This window comes from Procambarus clarkii, chromosome 14 (genome assembly GCF_040958095.1).
Source record: "Procambarus clarkii isolate CNS0578487 chromosome 14, FALCON_Pclarkii_2.0, whole genome shotgun sequence".
NCBI classification, from domain to species: Eukaryota; Metazoa; Arthropoda; class Malacostraca; order Decapoda; family Cambaridae; genus Procambarus; species Procambarus clarkii.
In genome coordinates this window covers 5572861-5596066 of record NC_091163.1, presented here as the reverse complement: position 1 = coordinate 5596066, position 23206 = coordinate 5572861, and the positions used below count along the sequence as shown (strand labels likewise).

General features: G+C 41.5%; 1 protein-coding gene across 7 annotated transcripts in view; it reads left to right on the top strand.

The window, feature by feature from the left end:
* The window catches only part of LOC123772412 (dipeptidyl peptidase 8), a 62872-nt gene extending 39940 nt beyond the window's left edge, over nt 1–22932 (top strand). For 4 of the 7 annotated variants that reach the window (XM_045765570.2, XM_045765556.2, XM_069324268.1 and 1 more), the window contains 6 exons: nt 6425–6612; nt 7927–8046; nt 10013–10164; nt 16273–16416; nt 18837–18948; nt 19181–22932. In XM_045765570.2, coding sequence (XP_045621526.1) covers nt 6425–6612; nt 7927–8046; nt 10013–10164; nt 16273–16416; nt 18837–18948; nt 19181–19273 — 809 coding nt within the window. In that variant the 3' untranslated portion in view covers nt 19274–22932. Of the gene's footprint in view, nt 1–721; nt 797–6424; nt 6613–7926; nt 8047–10012; nt 10165–16272; nt 16417–18836; nt 18949–19180 lie in introns of all 7 variants that reach the window. The other 3 variants (XM_045765563.2, XM_045765539.2, XM_045765548.2) reach the window with 1 other exon arrangement.
* The last annotated feature ends 274 nt before the right edge of the window (nt 22933–23206 follow it).

Genomic DNA, 23206 nt, shown 5'->3' with positions numbered 1-23206 from the left:
ATTTTTTGTACCACAGCCAACATCATTTGAATTTCCACACACTAAATCAAAAGTATAATTTAAAAGTGAAACTTGAGCTTACCTTGTTGCAGTGTCTTCTTATTTGATACTGTACATCTTGAAATGTGGAGTTCTTGAAAATTTTCAGAAACTAATCTCTGGTTATCTGGATTTCTGTCCAGATTAAGTTTGGCAGAATTATCTGGATGCAATTTTGGCCAGAGAATACAAATACTGTATCTTGTTAAGTGGAATTCAGATACTCAAACAGTATGAGTTTTCAAGCCTTTTGTTCTGATGCTTGTTTGGGAGTCTAGTATCTCCTCGAGGGGGCAGTTTGCGATGGCTTGAAGTTTCTGCCATGTTTTCTTTCCCTTTTGTCACTTGTGCTGTTTCAATGGCTGTGGTTGTCTGATGCTCAATACAGTACATGTACTGTCACCTATTGCCTGCTTGCATTTGAGGTAGATGTATCTTCTTCACCCTTAAGCTCTAAAGCAGTTTTCCACACCTGGTTGACTCGTGTTCCTCCTGAACCAATTTGGTTGGTGGATAGAGTTCTGACATTTTTGTCTTTCATTCAGTTTTGTGCATCTCCTGTTGGTGGGTTTCGAGGTTCATCTGAACGTTTAACTCGCGGTGCCTTCCTGGGGTTCTCTGCCGACACTATCAGAGTGTTGCCTTTAGCAGGCTCTCCTCCTGATGGCTGTCTTCTCCTCAGGCAGTGTTGGGTGCCAGGGGATGAGACGGCTGCTGTTCCTCCTCCTGCAGCTCCTTACATCACTCTCCAACCCAGGTGAGCTTTTATCCTTCCCACAGTATGGATAGCTTCTGCCTTGACTTAGGGAGTGATGGAGTTGGATAGCTCAGAAATATAGTTTTGAGTTTTTGAAGCACTTTTTAACAAAACACTCGGTCGCTCCCACTCTGACCCGTCCTTCTCTTCCCTGTACTCGGCACAGTATGTTTTTGTTTCCTTTTGCCTATGGCTGCAGAAGGAAGTCAAAATTGGTTGTGGGAAGACAATATTGGAGTGAGGTGATGTCATTTGGTGGTGGTCAGTGGTAGTGATCTAGTGGTAGTTTGGGACTGTAGTTTGATAGTTTACCAGGGCACAAGTTGTGATCTTTGTGTCAACAAGTTGCACCTGCACTGTACTGTACTTAGTAGTGCTAGAGTGGTTTGACCTTTTGACTTTTTGGTTCTGTCTCTCGAGATTCAATCGATTGGTTTGCAGGTTCCCAAGCCTATGGATTCTGTCATATCTATACTTGAAGCTGGAGTGTTTTTTCTGCCATGTTGTCCTGAGCCACCAATCACGGTTTCAAATTGTCTTCAACTAAGAACTGTGCTATTACTTTTACTCAGAAGCAGGTCATTCTTCGTCCTTCCCCCTTTGTTGCTCTATGGTACTGTAGTTCCCTTCTGTATAAAGATTCTGCTAAGCTTTTTGGGTTAATCTTTGACATTTGTCGAGGTCACCCCATATCTCTTACCTTTGAGTTAAATGCTCTAAGGCCCTTACCTTACTTAGTCTTGTCCTATACTTCCTTGGGAACTGATAGATGCACGCTCCTCTATTTGCACTCTTCTCTCGTGCTGTCTAAATTCGATTATGGCTGTCTTGGCTGCTCCTCTGCCTCTCCTTCGACTTTTTCGTCATCTTGATGCTCTGCACCATACTGGATTATGCTTCAGCTCTGGCACCTTTCGTTCGTCCTCTATCCTGAGTCAGGATGTTGAAACCAACGTCCTGTCTTTACAGGATAGTCATAATCGTTACTGCCTTCACTACCTTGTTAGATCCCTGCAACATCTTCCCTCTTTCTTATGCCGTGCTTTGAATATTACCCCTCGTGTGGGCCTTGTTCCCTTTCACCATCTACCTTTTTCTGTACAATTGTCTCACTTGCAAGATTCCCTCTCAGTTTGTGTAACCAATGTTTCTCTTCATGTTGTTCCATCCTTGCCTCCATGGGAGGGTCCTACTTGCTAAGTTTTGCAAGACTTTGATGCATATGGTAAAGCCTTCTATCCTTCCGATGGCTCTAAAAAGCCTTTTCCTTGACTACTTTTCTTTACACTCCCGTTCCATTGCCCTCTTCACAGGTGGGTCCAAGTCTGCCGATGGTGTAGGCTGCTCCATAGTCTTTCCCAACCAAACTTAAATGTGCCGCCTGCCCTCGGAGACTAGCATCATCACGGTGGAGCTTCATGCAATCTTGTATGCACTTCAACTGCTTCCTCAGTATTAACGTTAATCTGTCAATGTGGTTGACTCTTGCAGTGCACTCTTGGCTCTGGAGTCATTTAATCCTATGCATCCTTTGGTGGTTGAAATTCTACATTGGCTGTTCCTTATCTCTAGCAGATTTAATTAAGCCAGTCGAGTTTTGCTGAGTTCCCAGCCAAATTGGTGTTGCCTTAATAAATGTGCGGACACTGCCGCTGAGATGGTTATCTGTCCTTGTCCTACTGTCTAAGTGCACTTAGCCAAATTGTGGGATGGACCCCCAGCTGGATAAGCCAGACATGTGGATAAACAGAACATATACCAGGGAAGTCCAAAAGTGAATACATTCACAATTTTTTGTACCACAACCAGCATACAGCAATTTGAATTTCCACACACACTATAATTAAAAAATATCCCATTACAGTGTTGCAATATGAAAAAAAAATCATGTTACCTTGTTGTAGTTTGTCTTTTGATTGATGCTGTATACAGTACTGTACAGTATCTTGAAATCAGTAATTCTTGAAAATTTACATAATCTAACTTGACACTAAAATTACTGTACAGTACATAACATTAGTAGCGCCTATACAGTACCAAATTTCTTGGCAACCCTCACAGCCAACTGACCATTTTGACAGAGTTCTATAACACATAATTTATCTTTAATGGTTAGCACAATCTTCTTCTTCACATCTCCAGAATGATTACGGTTGTTACCAGACACAGTTTTGGCAAAAAGTTTTTAAAATGACAATGAAAACAAAAAAATTATTAAAGAAACTTTCACTAATGGAGCGGCACTATGACATAACACGAGGGTCGAGAGCACATGGCCTTTCTAGTTTAACCTGACATGATCGGGTCCACTTGGGGCAGTTGGGCACTCGAACTTCACACCTAATTAAGGTTTTTGGAAGAGTGATTGAGAGTTGAATCTTCAGTTTTATGGAGAACAATGAACGTCACAACCCAGGTCAGCCTATATTTAAAGCAGGAAGATCCTGTATTTCACATATATTGAAACACTTTTGACAGAATCAGAAGCATTAGAAATGCAATAGATATTAAATTTCCTGTCAAACAGTGACAGCAGCACAGTAACTCTGTACCCCAGAGCACAGTAACTCTGTACCCCAGAGCACAGTAACTCTGTACCCCAGAGCACAGTAACTCTGTACCCCAGAGCACAGTAACTCTGTACCCCAGAGCACAGTAACTCTGTACCCCAGAGCACAGTAACTCTGTACCCCAGAGCACAGTAACTCTGTACCCCAGAGCACAGTAACTCTGTACCCCAGAGCACAGTAACTCTGTACCCCAGAGCACAGTAACTCTGTACCCCAGGGCACAGTAACTCTGTACCCCAGGGCACAGTAACTCTGTACCCCAGGGCACAGTAACTCTGTACCCCAGGGCACAGTAACTCTGTACCCCAGGGCACAGTAACTCTGTACCCCAGGGCACAGTAACTCTGTACCCCAGGGCACAGTAACTCTGTACCCCAGGGCACAGTAACTCTGTACCCCAGGGCACAGTAACTCTGTACCCCAGGGCACAGTAACTCTGTACCCCAGGGCACAGTAATGCTGTACCCCAGGGCACAGTCCTTGCACTACTCACAATCAGACCTCATAGACTATCTCAATATTGTAGTGGATATAGCGCCTGTGAGCTGCTCCAAGTAACAGCCTGTTGGACTCTTGTCACAAATCAAGCCTAGCCCCGGGCTGGGCATGGAATAGTGAAAGTCCCAGAACCCACTTCAGATATACTGAACATCCATGGAAAATATTACACAACCCTGGTGTGTGTTATTATACAGTACACGAACATCAACCCAGTGACTCGTTACATCATTCTCACTTTATCTCCAGCAGATTTAACCTGGTTGAGTTCCCAGCCATATTGGTATTTCCTTAGATGAGCATGCGGACACTGTTGCTAAGGAGGCTATCCACACTTGTCCTGTTTCCCAAAAAGGTGTTCCTTATTTCAATTTCTACCCAGTCATTCATTCCTCGATCTGTGACCATTGGCAGGGTCATTGGTCATCTGTTACTGATAATAAACTGCGTGCTCCTAAGAGTAGCCTGTCCCCTTGGCTTTCCTCCTACCACCAAAACCAACGACTGGGAAACGACTCTGGCGAGATTACGCATTGCTCATACGTGTTTAACTCCTGGGCACTTAATGGGGAGCGCTGCCCTGCTCCTTAATGTTTGAACTACATTGTCCCTCTTACGGTTGCCCATATCCATGTTGAATGTCCTGACTTCCAGGACGTGCGTGTCTTGCTTTCCAACTGTCCCTCGCGGTCATTTGTCTCCCGATAAAATCCTTGAATCAGATACCTTTGATATCACTCGCCTTATGCACTTTCTCGTATTGGCATCCTTGGTGATATATAGCACCTTTTGAACATCGTGCAACTTTGAGGGTGCTACATAGTCTCCTTGCCTTGGCATCGTCTTTGGATAATTACTTACCACCATAACCGGCGGTGGGGTAACGGCTATCTTGAGAGATCTTGAGGTTATCTTGAGATGATTTCGGGGCTTTTTAGTGTCCCCGCAGCTCGGTCCTCAACCAGGCCTCCACCCCCAGGAAGCAGCCCGTGACAGCTGACTAACACCCAGGTACCTATTTTACTGCTAGGTAACAGGGGCATAGGGTGAAAGACACTCTGCCCATTGTTTCTCGCCGCCGCCTGGGATCGAACCCAGGACCACAGGATCACAAGTCCAGCGTACTGTCCGCTCGGCGACCGGCTCTGGCAAGATTACGTATTGGCCATACATGTTTAACTCACGGGCACTTAAAGGAGCGTTGCCCTGCTTCTTATTGTCTGGACTACATTTCCCTCTTAGTCGTGCATATCCTTGTTGAATGTTCCGACTTTCAGGACATGCACACGTCTTACTTTATTCTCATGTGCACATATTCGACTTCCAAAAGATAAGTTTCACAATGTTAAGAGTATTCTACTAAATCCACAAATGCTCATTTGTTGGCAGTCACTATTAATTGTCTGTAATCTTTCTCAAACCATCTGTAGATATCTCAATGCAAATACCTGCTCCACAGAATCTACTTTTTACTAATTTTAGTTATTTGTTCTGTATTGAGGGCTTGTACTGCCTATACTATTAATCTTTATACCACAACATAGTACACTAATGCCTCTAATTCTTAATTGTGGCTTATTTCTTTATGCAATCACTCTTTCTATTATCTGGCACAGTACAACTTCCCCATATTGTCTGTCAAATTCTACACTCATTGTCTGTTACTCTTGTGGGCTGTGTTGTTCATGCATGCATGTTACCTCGTCCATTCCTGCAGTTCTCTCACATTTCGGCTTCAGCATTGATGAACTTGACTGTAACATGTACAGCCCATATTTACCTTTCATTATTTTATCACACATTTTTCTTGGCAGCAGAATTAATCATGGTGAAGTTTACACTTACGCCACCAATCCCACCCATTAGACTTTCCTAGTACTTTTGGCTCCTATTTCTAATTTTGTATTTCATTAGTTTGCAGATTTTTGCATATTTGTAATACTGTACCTGTAGTCCCATTGGTATTTATTCTAGTCTTGCTGCACTTCCTTACTTGTCATAAATTATTTCAGTGCCTTAGCATTTGACATTTAGGGCTAGCTAAATTTCATCATCCATCTTTAATTCTTGCTACAAAAGTTTTCTGCTTTAAATGTGTTGTAATTTTTTCTCTCCTGCTTCTGTTATACACATCTGCTTGATCAATATTTTCAGATACCATATTTTTTAATTTTTTTTACATCATAATCTTGTTTGCTTGGCCGTCTTCCCTCCACTTTAAGGGATGAACAATTATTCTCTATCATCAGTTTTTGTCACTTCCTCATCCCCCAACATTAAATACTGTTCTAACACATTTCAGTGTGTTGCACACTTGCTTGGCGTCCTTTGACAAACATTCCTAGTACACAACCCCACGTCAGCAAAATTCATTTGTCATTAACCTGTGAACTGCTATTTAAATCCTATTTTGTCCAAGGAAGAAATAGTATGGGATATCCCATAGGATCAATCACACATGATTAGTGGAGCAGTGTAAAGGCTAATGTGATCAAATCTTGTTACCTAATTTCTTGTGATGCGAGTATATCCAGCTTTGAAATGAGCCTTTTTATTCCAGTGTCGGAAGGGTTGAGAGAAATAAAGTCTCTCGTTGTACCCGAAGTCTTCACAACAAGAATAAACAGCGGGGATTCAATATACTCCATGGTGTTTAAGCCACATAACTTCTCACCGGGAAGAAAATATCCTACTGTTCTATGTATATATGGTGGACCGCAGGTTCAGCTCGTCACAAACACATTTAAGGTTAGTATAGTTAATTGACAAAAAATGTTTACTAGCTTGTATCCCATGTGTTTTGTCTCAAGTGTTCTGCATGCTCCCAATCCAATATATATAAAATGTCAGATCTCGGAAGGGAAATAAGGAAAATGAAGGTACAGTGAATTAGTAAATTAAATAGACAGTACTGTGTAATTCTGCAAAAAAATCATTAGTGTCAAAAGAAAAAATTAAAATTTTTAGAATTTTAAATTTAGAGACATTATTCGTAACAACGTAGACAAATATTACAGTAATGGATGGAGCAAACAAGTGTACAGCATTCTAAATCTTACTTATATTTTGTCATAAATTGAGTAACATTTAACTTACAATTTGCAGGATGATCTATATTTAAAATAATGTGTAGTTAACCATAGAGCTGTAAGAAAATGCTGTATTGGCAAATAAACAAAATTAGGAAGAAAAGCCAATTTGAAGGAGAATTAATACATACATAAGTGAAAGTTTGTTTTTGCATATTCACTATTGTGAAAACTGTAATACTGTACTCGTTTGTGTTGCAGCTAACAGACATAAAGCCGAATTAAAGTAGAGAAGTATATTTCAAGAGCAAAGACGTGACGGTTATCAGAATAAAGCTTTGATGTATGAGCATTGTGCCGTAGTGGAATTTGAACACTGCTGATGTAGCTTCTTGATGACCCTTGCTATTGTAAGTCTTATCGGTAATTGTCTTAGTTACTTCATAAACAACGCGGTCACCTTCCCTCGATAGAATTCTTGGTGACTCGGATACTTTTTATATCGTTCGCCTTATGCGTTTTTGTTCTCGTATTGGCATCCTTGGTGATATTTAGCGCCCTCTGATTATTCCGCACATTTGATGGTGCTACATAGCCTTCCCGGTTTGGTGCCTTCTTTTGAGAATTACTTACTTACTTCATAAACAAGTAGTTCTGCCATGTTATATTACTCTGGGAATGTTGATCACAAGCTCAAAGTTCGATTCTTGGCATAGATATGCACAAGAATCAGGCTGTGAAGCTGGTACGTGGGTAGAGGTTTCAGGGCGTGTTGTCCACTGTATGCTTACAGTGCCAGTTGAGACAGATTAATCCTCTCTCCTCTAAATGGAAGTGTAATTTTCTGCACACAATTATGTGAATACACAATTTAATTATAAATAAATATTTAAAAATGTTTTATGTACTATGAAAAGTAAATTATTTTTTTTATTTACACCATAGCTTCACATTTATTATCTAATCCATTGGATAATTACTTTGTGTATAGTGTTTTAGTTTTATTGTTTTACATGTATTATTTTGTCTACAGGGTTTTAGACACATGCGAACTCACATGCTCGCTGCTCATGGCTTCTGCGTGGTTAGCATTGACTCCCGCGGCTCTGATAACAGAGGCGTTGGTTTTCAAGCACACCTCATGAACAGAATGGTATGTGTCTATCTTGTATACTAATCAGGTAACGTATGAATGTTCGACCACTTGCTTCCTGGTTAATTTTTGTCTCCGTCGTCGTGATGGCGAGCTTTGTGAGGTTGGAGATAGTGAAAAGATTTATCTTTTATCTTTTCACTGTTACCAAGTAAAAAGATAAAAGTGCATAAATTTATTGGTTGCAATCTGGTGCTGCTTTGCATCATGCAGAGCAGATTTTTACATAAATGGTATTATGGTGTATCAAAAACTTTCTGGCAGTCTTGAAAGATTGTTTTCCCAGCCTCCTTTTGGATGGGAAACATTAAAACACTAAAACGTCATTTTAGTGATCCTGTCATAAAAGTCGATCAAATTTAAGCATAATTTTTCCCTTTGGAGCCATGTTGTGCTTCTACACTCCTTTTCCTGCACTTTCAAGTATTTTACATGGAATGCATGTTAATGATACTTGTCTGTAGTTTAGTGCTTCGTGTCCCTCCACTTTCTTGAATATTGGGACTACATTTTTTTTTTTTTGTCTCCAGATTTCTCGAAAAACCTCTCTTGTTTCATGTGTAATGGCGAGCACTATTGTTAATGGGTAACTCTCGATCCCTGCAGCTTCATTTTGTAACAAGGTGATATCTGGTATTTTGTTATATCCAGTTCCTCCAGAGGTCTGTTTACTGGTTCTACATTAACTTCAATTCTGTCTAGTTCTGTCTGTGGTCATGTGTCGTCACCCCCTACTTAAACACCAGTCTGGTTCTAGTTTGTAGACCTGGAACCTCTTGAGTTCTTCACACAATTTATTCTCAAAGTATTCCTGCCTTTCCCTGCAGTCTGATCACATCGTCTTGTACCATTGTTTTCCTCCATATACTGTATAGCAGTGCAAAAGTTTAGGTTCCCTCCTTGCTTTTGCTGCAAAATAATTTTTAAACTGCTGCTCTATTGATTTAAGTACACCTGATTTTGGTGTACTGGTTTCTGGTTGCCTTAAATGCCTCCTTATGCTTTTTTCCAAATTTGTTTGTCTTCTCTTTTTTTTCTCCCTTTTTTTTCTTCTCATAAATCTTTCCCTCCATGTTTCATCTCCTCCATGAGGATCCTCTGTTGACGAGTTAATTTCTTGTGGTTGAAGTTGTCGGCTGTCGATCTGTATCCCTGTGGTTGAAATCCCAATGTATTAGGATCATTGCTTTTGCTCTCCTTGCCACTATGGCCACTTTTTCTTCAGGCAAGTTTCATTGCATTTATCATATTCCTCCCTTGACCTTCCTGCAGTTAATAAAGGGTTGTAAATAACACCTATCATTATCTTCATGCTCCTCACTGTTATCATCCCAAGTATTAAGCCCTGATGCTTGGTTACCCCCACTGCTTCCTCCCCCCATCCTAGTTAAGACATATTATCTGGTATCCTCTTGGAAGTATCACCTCCATTATTACTTTTGTCAGTTTCGTCTTCGTAACTGCGATGAGAGGGTGCAGTTCTGCTACCCGTTCTTGCAGCTCTACTCCATTTGTCGTAATTCCATCTGCATTTGTGTACCAAATTTTTATGCTAAATTCTACTGAACTACTTAGTTTCTTCTCAAGGAGTGTGTTGGAAATGGTTATTGTGGCAGACAAGTGTTTTTGTAGTGAAACAAATTGCATTGTCTCTGGGGTTCTCTCTCCTACAATATTTGAATGCAATTATGTGACAATAGTGTATCTTTAGTTATAGCCTTGTTTACTGGAAAACTGTTGCTCAATTTGCATGGCTCTGTCACCTTGTCTTATGTATTTGCCCATACTGTGTTAATTCTAAACCAAATAATCATTTTACTTGGAATAGATTACACATCGGCTTCATTGTTGAATCCTGTTTATCATTTACTGTATGTATTTTGCTAACACTTTTGTAAAAATTGAAATAATTGTGCTTGAACAAAACTATAGCGTTCCACAAATGCAATGAGCCAATTTGTTACAGGGCACTGTAGAAATAGACGACCAAGTAGAAGTGTTGCAGTTACTGGCTGGTCAGTGTGATTATATGGACCTTTCACGCCTGGCCGTTACTGGCTGGTCTTATGGTGGCTATCTCTCTCTGATGGCTCTGGCGCAGAGACCTGATGTATTTAAGTGAGTTCCTTGTGGATTGCTCTCCAGTTTTGTCCATTTATTAACTCTATAAATTCCATTTTAAAGTGCATTTTTGCAATATCTGTCTATTTTATTTGTGAAAGTTACTTCTGAATCAAATCAGAGATGATAGTTTAATTTAAAGAACACCATTTATTTGCATGCAGAATTACATACACAGTACAGTAGTACATGCATACCTCATTTAACCCCAGTATTGAGCAGCCTTCACATCCCTCTCCTATGAAGCTCAAGAAAAACATTTTTTGAACGTATTGTATTTTCTTAACATTGTAAATGTTTTTACCTTCTTTTTTTTTTTTTTTTGTAAGTATAATTTTTCCCCCAAAATTTTTTTCCTTTCTGATGTAATAAAAATGTGTTTTCTGATCACGAGAAAGTAAACAAACATATTGTATGTGACATACATCAGTCATGATTGAGCAGAGAAGTTGAGGGATTTGTAAGCTTTGAGTGAGTTGTCGCTCTCACACACCAGCCTCACTGGCCCCGTGGGGGTGGCAGTTGTCGCTCTCACACACCAGCCTCACTGGCCCCGTGGGGGTGACAGTTGTCGCTCACACACACACCAGCCTCACTGGTCACGTGGGGGTGACAGTTGTCGCTCACACACACACCAGCCTCACTGGTCACGTGGGGGTGACAGTTGTCGCTCACACACACACTAGCCTCACTGGCCCCGTGGGGGTGACAGTTGTCGCTCACACACACACCAGCCTCACTGGCCCCGTGGGGGTGACAGTTGTCGCTCACACACACACCAGCCTCACTGGCCCCGTGGGGGTGACAGTTGTCGCTCACACACACACCAGCCTCACTGGTCACGTGGGGGTGGCAGTTGTCGCTCACACACACACCAGCCTCACTGGTCACGTGGGGGTGACAGTTGTCGCTCACACACACACCAGCCTCACTGGTCACGTGGGGGTGGCAGTTGTCGCTCACACACACACACCAGCCTCACTGGCCCCGTGGGGGTGACAGTTGTCGCTCACACACACACCAGCCTCACTGGCCCCGTGGGGGTGACAGTTGTCGCTCACACACACACCAGCCTCACTGGCCCCGAGGGGGGTGACAGTTGTCGCTCACACACACACACCAGCCTCACTGGCCCCGTGGGGGTGACAGTTGTCGCTCACACACATCAGCCTCACTGGCCCCGTGGGGGTGACAGTTGTCGCTCTCACACACCAGCCTCACTGGTCACGTGGGGGTGACAGTTGTCGCTCACACACACACCAGCCTCACTGGCCCCGTGGGGGTGACAGTTGTCGCTCACACACACACCAGCCTCACTGGCCCCGTGGGGGTGACAGTTGTCGCTCACACACACACCAGCCTCACTGGCCCCGTGGGGGTGACAGTTGTCGCTCACACACACACCAGCCTCACTGGTCACGTGGGGGTGGCAGTTGTCGCTGACACACACACCAGCCTCACTGGTCACGTGGGGGTGACAGTTGTCGCTGACACACACACCAGCCTCACTGGCCCCGTGGGGGTGACAGTTGTCGCTGACACACACACCAGCCTCACTGGTCACGTGGGGGTGACAGTTGTCGCTGACACACACCAGCCTCACTGGTCACGTGGGGGTGACAGTTGTCGCTCACACACACACCAGCCTCACTGGCCCCGTGGGGGTGACAGTTGTCGCTGACACACACACCAGCCTCACTGGCCCCGTGGGGGTGACAGTGTCGTGTGTGTGTCGCTGACACACACACCAGCCTCACTGACCCTGTGGGGGGAGGGGGGGAAGTTGTCGCAAATATAGTTTTTCATAATTATTCAAATGAATCAATTTTTTTCCAGTTGTTTTCTCTAATTCAAAAGTGTGTAATTTGAGAAATTTATATAATGAAATATGTGGAACATCAATGTGCTGGAAAATATGGTGTGCATATTAGTCACATATATAGCAGTGTGTTAGGTCAATAAAAGTGTGTGTTTGCTGTGATTACAGTATACAGTACACACGTTATATATAACTACATTTTTATACACCTTTATGAATCATTAAGCATTACTGGTGAGTGTATTAACCTTATAACTGGTTATCAGAGTTCAGCAAGTCCTTCATTAGTTATGTGAAATTGTAAGAGCGTATTGAACGTATTGTATTTTCTTAACATTGTAAATGTTTTTACCTTTTTTTTTTTTTTTTTTTTGTAAGTATAATAATGCATTGAGCTGTTGGTAATCTTTCACTTGATTGAGCTATCAGTTTGTCAATTGAGCTATCAATTCAATCAATTGAACTGTTAGTACAAATATCGTTTGTATCACATAATGTGTAAAATATTGGTACTAACAGATGTATAGTATTAGTGTCACGTAGCAATACGAGTACTAGAATTATATTGCTTGAACAATAAAAAAATAAAAATTTTGCTATTTTACAACATACACACATCATATATATCTGTCAACACTTTAATGCCTCGTAAAGGACCAATAAGCAGTTCTGGTGGGTGTGGTGACAATATCAAAACATAACACGGAGCACACGGTACGAGCAGATGACACCTCTGCAAACGTTGCCTGAAGAAAATTCCTCCAATATCACATTCCTGTCACTAAATTCTAAATATGAATCCATTTCCACAAGGATATATTTTAAAGGAGCATGAGGTCGTCTCATGTTGTGTACGTGCATGAAAGAATGGCTTAGAGCTGTGGTTGTCTACCTCACTCTGTGGACATCATAACTAGCATTGTGTTCACTGATCTCTGAATGTTGTACATCTCCCTCACAGTTAAGATCATTCGTGACACTGATATCAAAGCAAAATAATAGCCTTTAGTTATGTTTTTTTATCATTATTACATGGTGCTTTGGCTCCCTAGCTGCACAGCATTGCTGTGAGCTTGTGCTCATGTGCCAGCCTTAGTCAATCTCTCATTACTGAGGCTCTCCCAGCCAATCTCCCAGCCAATCTCCCAGCCACGAAAGATGCAGACGATTTTTTTTTTCCAAGATGTCATCTGTTTGTTGGAGCCCTGAAGAATATGATGTGAGCCCCAACCACCTGTGGGAGTTTTAAATCTTACGCTATACCTAAAAAAAGCCTGGTTGCAGTGCGTAGTTCAAGGGTTAATGCTGGTATTGTACTTGCCTAGTTGTGCTTGCAGGGGTTGAGCTCTGGCTCTTTGGTCCCACCTCTCAATGATCAATCTACTGGTGTAGATTGATCATGAGAAAGTAAACAAAAATAGTTGTTTACTGTTTACAAAAAAGTTTACAAAAAAGCTCTCCTTGGAACATCGAATAATGGACACTTATCGACGGAGAAGAGTGCTCCTTGCAGCATTCTTCGATATCAAGAGTGCATTTGACTCTGCTTCTCATTCTGCTGTCCTTCAGAGTCTGGCTCGACTAGGTCTCTCGGGTCCAGCGTTAATGTGGTTCCAAAACTATCTACAGGGCCGCTCATTCAAAGTGGCAGTTGGTGGAGTCGTCTCTACGTCCCGCCCTGTCTCGCGTGGTGTCCCTCAGGGAGCGATTCTGAGCCCACTACTATTCTCTATTCTTCTGTCTGATCTCCCTGTATTCCGGGGGGTCCAGGTTTTAGCCTATGCCGATGATGTAACCCTCGTGGCGGATGGTGACACTCTCCTAGAGGCACAAGGCTCCCTGCAAAATGCCGTGACTGTGTTCTCAGCAATTGTGCTGGGGAAGGGGCTCTCCATTAACCCTGTGAAAAGTTGCGTCATGAGCTTCACCTGGACCCGCTTACCAGACCAGCCAGTGGTGACCCTCGGGGGCTGTCGTCTCCCGATCGCTACCGAACACAGGTGGCTGGGGGTCGTTCTAGATAGCCCTCGGCTGACGTGGAGGCACCATGTCGACTACCTTCGGGCCTCATGCCTTCGTCGCGTGAACATCATGAAACGGGTCTCTGGTGCGGCTTGGGGGGCTTCACGGGAGTCGCTCCTAGCTCTCTACAAGGCCTTCATTCGTAGCAAGATCATGTATGCGAGTGAAGTCTATGGCTCAGCAGCAGCATCTGTCTTGGCAAGGCTGGATCCCATTCAAAATGGTGCCCTTCGCTCAGCGTTAGGAGCTATGCCCTCCTCGCCAGTTCTTTCTCTTCATGCCGAGTCGGGGCTATGGCCCCTGAGCTTTCAACGTCTTCTCGCCCACTGCCGCCAACTTCAACGGATAGTGCGTCTCCCTGCTACCCATCCACTTACTCGCCTCCAGCTCGAGGCTAACTGGTGGTATGTGCCGGCTGGACACTCCAGACGCCGTCAATTGCCTTTCGTCGTCCGGGCCTTGGATGCATATTCACAGTTTTCCCTTCCTGTCCCTATACTCACCCCCGGCCCGATCATCTCACCGGTGCCTCCGTGGGCAGAAGAGATCATTCGAGTTTCTGTCGACTTTTCCAAGCCTCCTCGTCGGAAGAGAGATTTAGAGGGTTTGGCCCCTTTAATTTTTGCAGACCTGCGAGCCTCCTTATACTCTGGATACTTAGAGGTTTACACGGATGGGTCCCGCAAAGATCAGCCACCATCTACATCTGCGGCAGCATACTTTGCTCCTTTTTCTTTCTGTCAGACGTGGAAACTCTCCCCTGCTCATTCGTGCCTGGCCGGGGAATTGTTTGCAATCTTACTAGCCTTACGACTCCTTCGACAAGTTTCAGGGCCCTCTGCAGTGGTTTTCTACGTGGACTCAATCACAGCCCTACATCTGATATCATCTCGGCGTCCACGAGTCCATCGTCATACTGTGTCACAGATCCGTGGAGAACTGCTGTCATACTCTGTTACTCCAGGTTGGTCCATCTATCTCCAATGGGTTCCGTCACATGTCGGTATTAAAGGCAATGAGGTAGCCGACGCAGCAGCAGGGATGGCGCATGCTCTCCATGACTCTACAAATGTGCCTCTAGACCTTTCCGAAATTCTCCCGCAACTCCGGGCGGCTTGCCTCGTGAGTTGGGAGGCAATGATGGAGCCAGCACTCAGGTCCTCCTCTTTGGCGGGTCTACGGGAGGATTCCTCCCCGCGTCCATGGACTCGTCATCATTCTCGACTCCTCGACACTGCCATCACTCGTCTCCGGATTGGGCACACTTGCCTGGCCGCACATCTCCATCGTCTACGGCTGGTAGATTCCCCATATTGCCAGTGGTGTCCGACCCAGGAGGATACAGTGGAGCACCTTCTACTTCACTGCCCTCGATTTCATAGCGCTCGCGTCAGACTACAGAGTTCCGTTCGTAGGCTGAATATTCCCCGCCTCACAGTTCCCGTTCTCCTTGACGGGGCAGGTGCGAGAGACGAAGACGTCCGTCATGACATCCTTCGCCATACCTTCCGCTTCATCCGTCATGTCCGCGCCCTGAAGAGACTGTAAAATTTGTCGCCTGAGGAGATTGTAGGGTCTATGGCCTGAAGAGACTATAGGGACCCCATCCCTTCGCTATTTCCCGGTATCGGGCAGCCGGGGCGCATCCGATCCCATGATCGTCATCGCCCCTAAATCAACACAACAACAACAACAACAAAAAAGTTTTGCATTAGCTGACTGGCTAATGCCAGTCAGCTATTGCAAAACATTTCACTAACATGCTAGATATCTCATCTTGTTCATTTGTTACAGAAAGAACCTATAAAGACCTGTATTTTTTGTTTCTATATTTAACATTACATCTTGGGTGCAGAACACTTAGAAGTACAGTATTCCGGTCATGATGTGACATTTTGGCACGTAACTGAACCGAGAAGTTTGTGGGTGTTGATATGATGCTCAGATGTTTTTTGCTCTGCAAGTGACATGTGCCTCACACCTAAACAACAGCTCACACAATAAACCTTCTATCAATTTATTTACAGATACTTCCATCACAACATACAGGCATCATGAAATGTGAAGAAACCTAAAAGGGTGGATGTTAATAATTAAACATGAACAAAGATCAAAAGATTTAACTGAAAAAGCAGTGTAAAGGCAGAGGAAGTGGGACAGGCAGTGAGAGGGGGGGGGGGGACCAGTGAGGAGCTGGAGGAATCGGTGAACCTCTTTCTTCAGTTGTATTTTTATTTGAATTAATATTGTGAATGATCTGACAGAGTGGCTATTGCTGGGGCTCCTGTTGTGTCGTGGAGTTTGTACGACACCGGCTACACCGAGCGCTACATGGACCTGCCCAGTGTCAACCCTGAGGGATATCGTAATGGTTCCGTCCTCTCCTATGTCAATAACTTGCCCGATGAGTAAGTAGATGCATTGCTGCCTTCATTAATCTCTCTCTGAAGGAAAACCGTCTAATATTTGCTGTGCTAAGCTTCATATTTTTTTAAGCAATTGTGGGGACAGTTCTGTAGTAAAAGTTTAGTCCACTCATAGCTTATCTGCATTTCATAAATTTTCAAAATGTATACAAATCTAGCAAAACTCTAGAATTAAAGATTATTGATTAAATTATTAGAATTGTGTAAATAGTAAGCATTTAGCTTATAAGCAGTCTTGAAGTGAAGAAAAAAGACATTAAATGAAATCTGCTATTGTGAGAATTGAAGTACAGTACTCTTGGTCGCAGGTAGGGAGCTGCTTTCAAGGCCTAAAATTGAATAATTATTTGCGGCATTAAGCCACTGATAGGTGTGTCGGTAATTTGACATGGAAGGACACCTTAGAATTATAAGATTATAAAGTAAATGTCTACAACACTGCTTATCTACTCTGGTTTTGTTATCATACACCTTAACCGAGGATCACAGTTCACTGTCAAAACCAATCATAAATAATTTGATGTCAAATTAAAACAGACTAGATATATCCTCAACTGAACAGGATGCTGATGATTCCCAGAAGTGCATCTTGAGTAGTGAGACACAAGACTAGTCCAGGTAGTATCTAATGGTCACTAATATTTTGGGTGATGGCAGAGAGAGCAGCAGCAGGTAATGACTTGTCGATGCTCTGTGGGAGATGAATTCTAGTGGTTCTGTCGCACTATCATAAGTCCCCATGGATCAGCAATCTTTTGATGAATGTAATGGGAACCACAGATGATCTTGGTCCAAAAAAGGCTCTGTAAAGGGAAGTACAAATGACCAAAACTCAAAAGCTGGAGTAGGTATCATGAGTACAAGGGATGATTGCTCTCAGAGGGACTCCTTGACTAGCGATGTGCTCACTCGCAGGGTGAGCCACTCACCCTGTAGGTGAGTGGCTCGCGCCATCCATCACAAGAGAGTTGCCACTCCTGCAGTATTTACTATTAAACATTTATGACTAGCATTACTAATTCTACTGTGTCCTTGTTTGTAAATTATAACTTTGTTTATTTATTAACCCTCAAGGTATGGTTGTCATGCGTTGATTCCCGGGGTAATGCGGTTATCAACATACATTGATTTAAGCTGTTATTGTCTGGGTTTTATACTTATGATGCTAATATATATTATATAGCTCTGTATGGATGTAATGGAATTGACCTTTGCACATAAAAAGTACTGCTATCATTTTATGATTGCTTATTATGCATATGCAGTTACTGTATATATATATATATATATATATATATATATATATATATATATATATATATATATATAATACCTGTGCTGTAGCTGAGCTCTTGGTCTCTTATTGGCATTTTTCATCATAGCAGCAGTTTGAGGTTTCCTGAGGCTCTTGTCATCTCAGTGTTTCTCCTGGTCATCTGTTGATTGGCATCTTAAGCCGGACACTGTTGCCTGTTATTGTATGGTATTGGTGGGATAATTTTTGTCGACTCGAGACCAATTTACCCTTGGTGCTGTTTCATAAGTTGTGCTTTTTTTTTCACCCCCCTGGCTTGCTCATTACGCCTCTCGAGTTATCTTGGTCTTTGGATCAGGTGCTGGTTTCTATTTCATCTGCTCAGTTCTCATTTGCCCCTTCGGTCCATGATTCCCCCCCCCCCCCCTTTTTTTTTTTTTACCCTCGCTTCCAATTGTGCAGTTGGGAAGCTTCTTGCTCGCCTCTGGAAACATGGGTTTTGTTTGGCCCTGGTGAGTAGTTTCTTCATCTGTGGCATTCTTCTTGTCTGGGTACTTTTGACTCTTGGTTCTTGGTTTGTTCAGCCAGGATGAATCATTTGTTGTATCTGTTTGTAGCAGTCCATGGTGGTGGTCCATGTAGCCAGCCTGTGGTTTGCCCTCGAACCCATGTTTGAAAATTCTCGGCTTTGGCTGCTGTATTTTCTATTTTTTCTTGGCCTGTTGTCCAGGCTTCAAGGGATTTTGGAGGTGTGGTGGAGTCCTGGGGCCTTGTTAATTGATCAGATTCCTGGTCCACTGTTCAGCTTGAATTGCTCTGGGTAGTGTTCCCTCCTGATCTTGTCCCTTTGAAGATTTGATTTTTGCTCTCCTTCCCTAGTGTGTGTGCCATTTTTTTTCTTCTCTGTCAAGCTACAGGAAACCACCATTCGGCCCTATAAAAAAAAAACGGCGGTGATGTAATAAAATGCCTATTTCTGTGGTGGGTTTTTTTTTTATTTGGTGCCCTCTTGGACCCATACTGATTAGCATTGTAATTGTATGGTCATGTCTGTGATAGAAAATAATAATAATTAATAATTTTTTTTATTGGCAACTACTTTGGTACATTTTTTTGCATTAAATTAATGACTTTATTCATATTTTAGGGAAAACCGGTTACTAATTGTTCAAGGAATGATCGATGAGAATGTACACTTCTCACATACGAATCAATTAATTCAGGCCCTTATTAAGGCAGGAAAGCCATACCAACTTCAGGTAAGTGTGTTGCTCATATAAGAAATTTATGATACTGTATACAAAATTTTGCACAAGTGCTTTTATGTAGTAGTAATGTTTTCTTTGTCCTATATAATTAATGTTCACATCATTTCTTTGTTGATTAGATTTGCTTCATATGACTTACGATAAACCAGCCAACTATTTTTCTTAAGTTCATTCACATTTCTTTCCCCCAAAATGTAATGCGTTATTTGTAATTTCCCTACAGATATACCCCCACGAGCGCCACTGCTTACGTCAGCTGGACTCCAACGAACACTACGAGACTAAGCTACTCTCCTTTTTGTTGAATAATCTATGATGGAAATGGAAGCTAGACTTTGAAATCTTTGTGTTATATCACCAAATTTTTTGACAGCATTCTGGTTTGTTGATTGTTTTGGTGTTTATTAACTATGTAACTAGTGCTTGATGCTTTCTAGAAACAGGTGTGCCAACCAGTGCTAGTGATGGTTTCACCCAAGTGTCGAATGCATGGAATTCTGCATTAAAAAAATCATTTTTACATTAACGAAGCACAAGACTGTGTGGAAATGGCTGTTGTGAATAGCGGTTAAATGTTATTCGTGTGAGTTAACTTGGTAACCAAGAGTACTAGAACAGTGTGGAAGTGTCCTTGTTATGACTGATGCTGAAATAAAAGGCAAACTAAGCCAAAATGTAGGTTTTAAGGGAGGACTAATGAACATTTCTTCATTGCCCTAGAAATTCACCAAGGTATTGTCCTGTTTAATGCCTCTCTTGTTATTTGTTTTCTCACCTTTTTTTTTTTTTATGTATGATGAAGCTTGGACAGATACCAGTGTTTGATGGATCTGATTGTATAATGCTAATATTGTAATGTTAGCTCTACGATGATGGTGTTTCTCATGTTTTAATTTTTTTATCAAAAAATGTTACGGAATGATTAAATTGTCAAGTGCTGTATTTTGATTAGACTTGGAAGAAAGCTGTGGGCTGTAGGTGGTGATTACACTCGGTAAAGATCTACACCACATACGCTAGCGCAGCTTTTTGCAGTTATGTTGGTAGTTGGTCTTGCAGTCACTGAGGATTCTGAGTACCGATAGACAAAATTTGATTTTACTGTCTCACTTTATCCTAACTTTATTTATTTATTTTTTTTTTGTCAAGATATACTGTAATTTGACCAAATCACAATGCCGATAGTTATTTTCGCCTGTAAGTTATGTTAATTATCTGGTAGTGTGTTAGGCAGTGGATAATGGTAGCTTGCAGGTACAGCATGGACTGTTGTGGAGACGTGTCCAAGTGACTTGGAATTTGTAGCCTCATTCAAAATTGAACAGTTAGTCATATGGTGATACAATGAACTACCCAAGTTATTTTGAGACTACATAAATCTTGTGGTTCTGGCAGACCCCAAAACAACAGCTGCTTGCATTGTCTAGGTACGAATCACAGTGATGCATTTAGGAAACACAGGATAGGGCTTAGGAACCACGTGTTCTCAAGATGATGTAGGCTCTCCGTAATATTTCGTACCTGTTACCTGCTGTGTACATGTACAAAACTACTACAAAATCTAACCAGGTCAACACTATAAATTGTCATTTTTGTTCATATAACTTACGCTATAAAATTATAATGTTAGGAGTGATGCTAGCAAGGTATATGTATTGTATGATTTAGATTCAATTGGTTTTACTTAATTGTAAATGGGAATGGATGAAGGAGACAGTTTTGTTTAATATTATGTACATATTTTTGACTAATTGTGTTGGGTAGAGTACCCATTCCTGTAAAGTAATTACAAAATACTCTCAATCAAATGAGTTTTTAATTGGTGCTAAGTAAAATGTTGCTCTCTGGTAGTTGTACCGACACAGGAGGGATAAAAGTTGACTGACATGCATTACGGATTCTAACATTTTCGGGAACTGTAAATATGCATGGTAACTGTTTAAAACTGCAAATAAAGTGGCATTCACATATCGATATACTTTAAAAATTTGAGAGATTCCATAACTGCAAGTTGTGATTTGAACTAGCCATCATTTAGTGTAGTGGTGAGTATGTAACTTTGGATTTCACGTGTTGGTAAATTTGATCCTAGATCCTCTTGTGTTGAAATGACAATCATATAGGTTTTCAAAATCTTGTCGAATTTTGAGAGCAGCGTTCACCGTATATTGCAATTGGATAGGCATTGTCTGGGTACATACTTCAAAAGTTTCATGCAGTCTTGCATCGCTGCCTTTTGCATAGTATTCAAAGTAAAGATTTTTAACTGTAAAAGTTTGTTTTTTTATATGCATTTTTATTTACCTCTATACTAGGGTATAAAGTGTGACAAAAATTTGGGTAAATTAAAAATTTTGGGCGATTTGGTTTTTATCTGTAACCAAGGTTAAAAAACTGCTATGAGAAATAATCGATAAAATTATTTTGCAGCTTTTGCTGCCCAGTAGCTCTTGAGGCAATTAGTTACTACTGCTATAAATTTTTCATGGCTTAAGATACTTGTTTTACCACTGTATAACTTTTCAAAAGTTTTTATTTTGGTAATGCTATACAATTCTATATTAATAATTTTTGTTTTATAGGATAATGTATTCTTACCTATATTCACTGTACATATTGTTCTGCTTTCTCCCTATTTCTTAATTTATTCTTCCTCATTTTTGTTAGTTTTCATAATATGACAGTCATTTCATACCATCCTTTCATCAACTTTAGGGAACCATATATAATTTTTATTGTTGCAATGTTTTTAAGAGTAGTTTTCATGTTGCTCATTCTTCAGTCATTTTTATCTCCATATTTTGCATTCTGTACCACCGTTTTTAACGCAGCATGATGTTAGTGCGAGCCACATTCATGATTCATGATTTCATGAAATCATGATTCTGGTTCATGATTTCATGAACCAGAAGACAGCTGCTGCCGTCTGGTTCTGTCAACCAGAAGACAGCTGCTGCCTTCTGGTTCTGTCAACCAGAAGACAGCTGCTGCCTTCTGGTTCTGTCAACCAGAAGACAGCTGCTGCCTTCTGATTCTGTCAACCAGAAGACAGCTGCTGCCTTCTGGTTCTGTCAACCAGAAGACAGCTGCTGCATATTGTAGTCCAGACCCACAATACTACCAATGGGTTTTATTTTCCCAGCACTGCCAGAGGGTTCTAAATTGTTTTATATCAAATTACAAATGACCGAATAGTGTCTGCACGAGAACTGGTTTCCTTATACAACTTGACACCAGCATTTTGAGGATGTGGACGAGTCACATTGTTCACAAGATGGGTCATCTTATAACCTACCTTGCCCAACCCAGCCCATGTATAAAATTGACTTGTGTGATATTCGACCACACTCCGAGTGTCTAGATAAATATTTGGAAGGCTGTGCTTATGTGCAGCTGCTTATGGCTCATTATCATTAATGTCATTAGACTAATCATCAATGTCATTAGACTAATCATCAGTGTCATTAGAATAATCATCTCGGCATTGTTAACCCAACATTGTTATGTTTGTGTCATTTCATAGTCATAATTTAGCATCATTGTTATATTGCTACACTTTTGTTAAGCCCATAATCATTATTAGTACTGCTTCACTATAATCACATCGTTTTCATACTTAACATCACACTATCATTATTTTTCTATTCCAATTTGCTATCGATGCTTGACTAGCAGCTGCAGCCACAAGAGAAATATTGACTACCTGTTTTAACTTAAATTTCATAAGATAATCATAAAATCTTTTTGTTTTATTGAAATTGGGTATTTTTTAACCTAAATATTCCACAAAACGTATCATTCCTTTCCCATCTTGCCATCCAAGAAAGAAATACAAATGTCATAAGACCTGGTGGTAATCTTTTTGATATTGTCTTTAAAGAAAGCTTGTAAGACTGGCAATTGTCATACATAATAGTTTCAGTAGTTACAACATGGAGAGAAAGAGAATAAAAGTATAAGCCATCCATTTTCAAACGGTATTTATTCGTACCCCCACATAATTTGTGCTCCACTCGGATGAATGGGCATGTTGAACATAGAGGTAAAGTATGTTCAGCATACTTTATCTGTATGTTGAACTGAACTTTACCTTCACTTACTATCTACCGAGGTACAGTATTCTATTATCTGATTACTCGACGTTTCATTTTCGTACGATATAATAAGAATATTTGAGGGAAAACCGCTATATATGGGGCAAGCATTTATTGTAGAGAATTTTGCACTTGAACATTTTCAAGTTCTCATG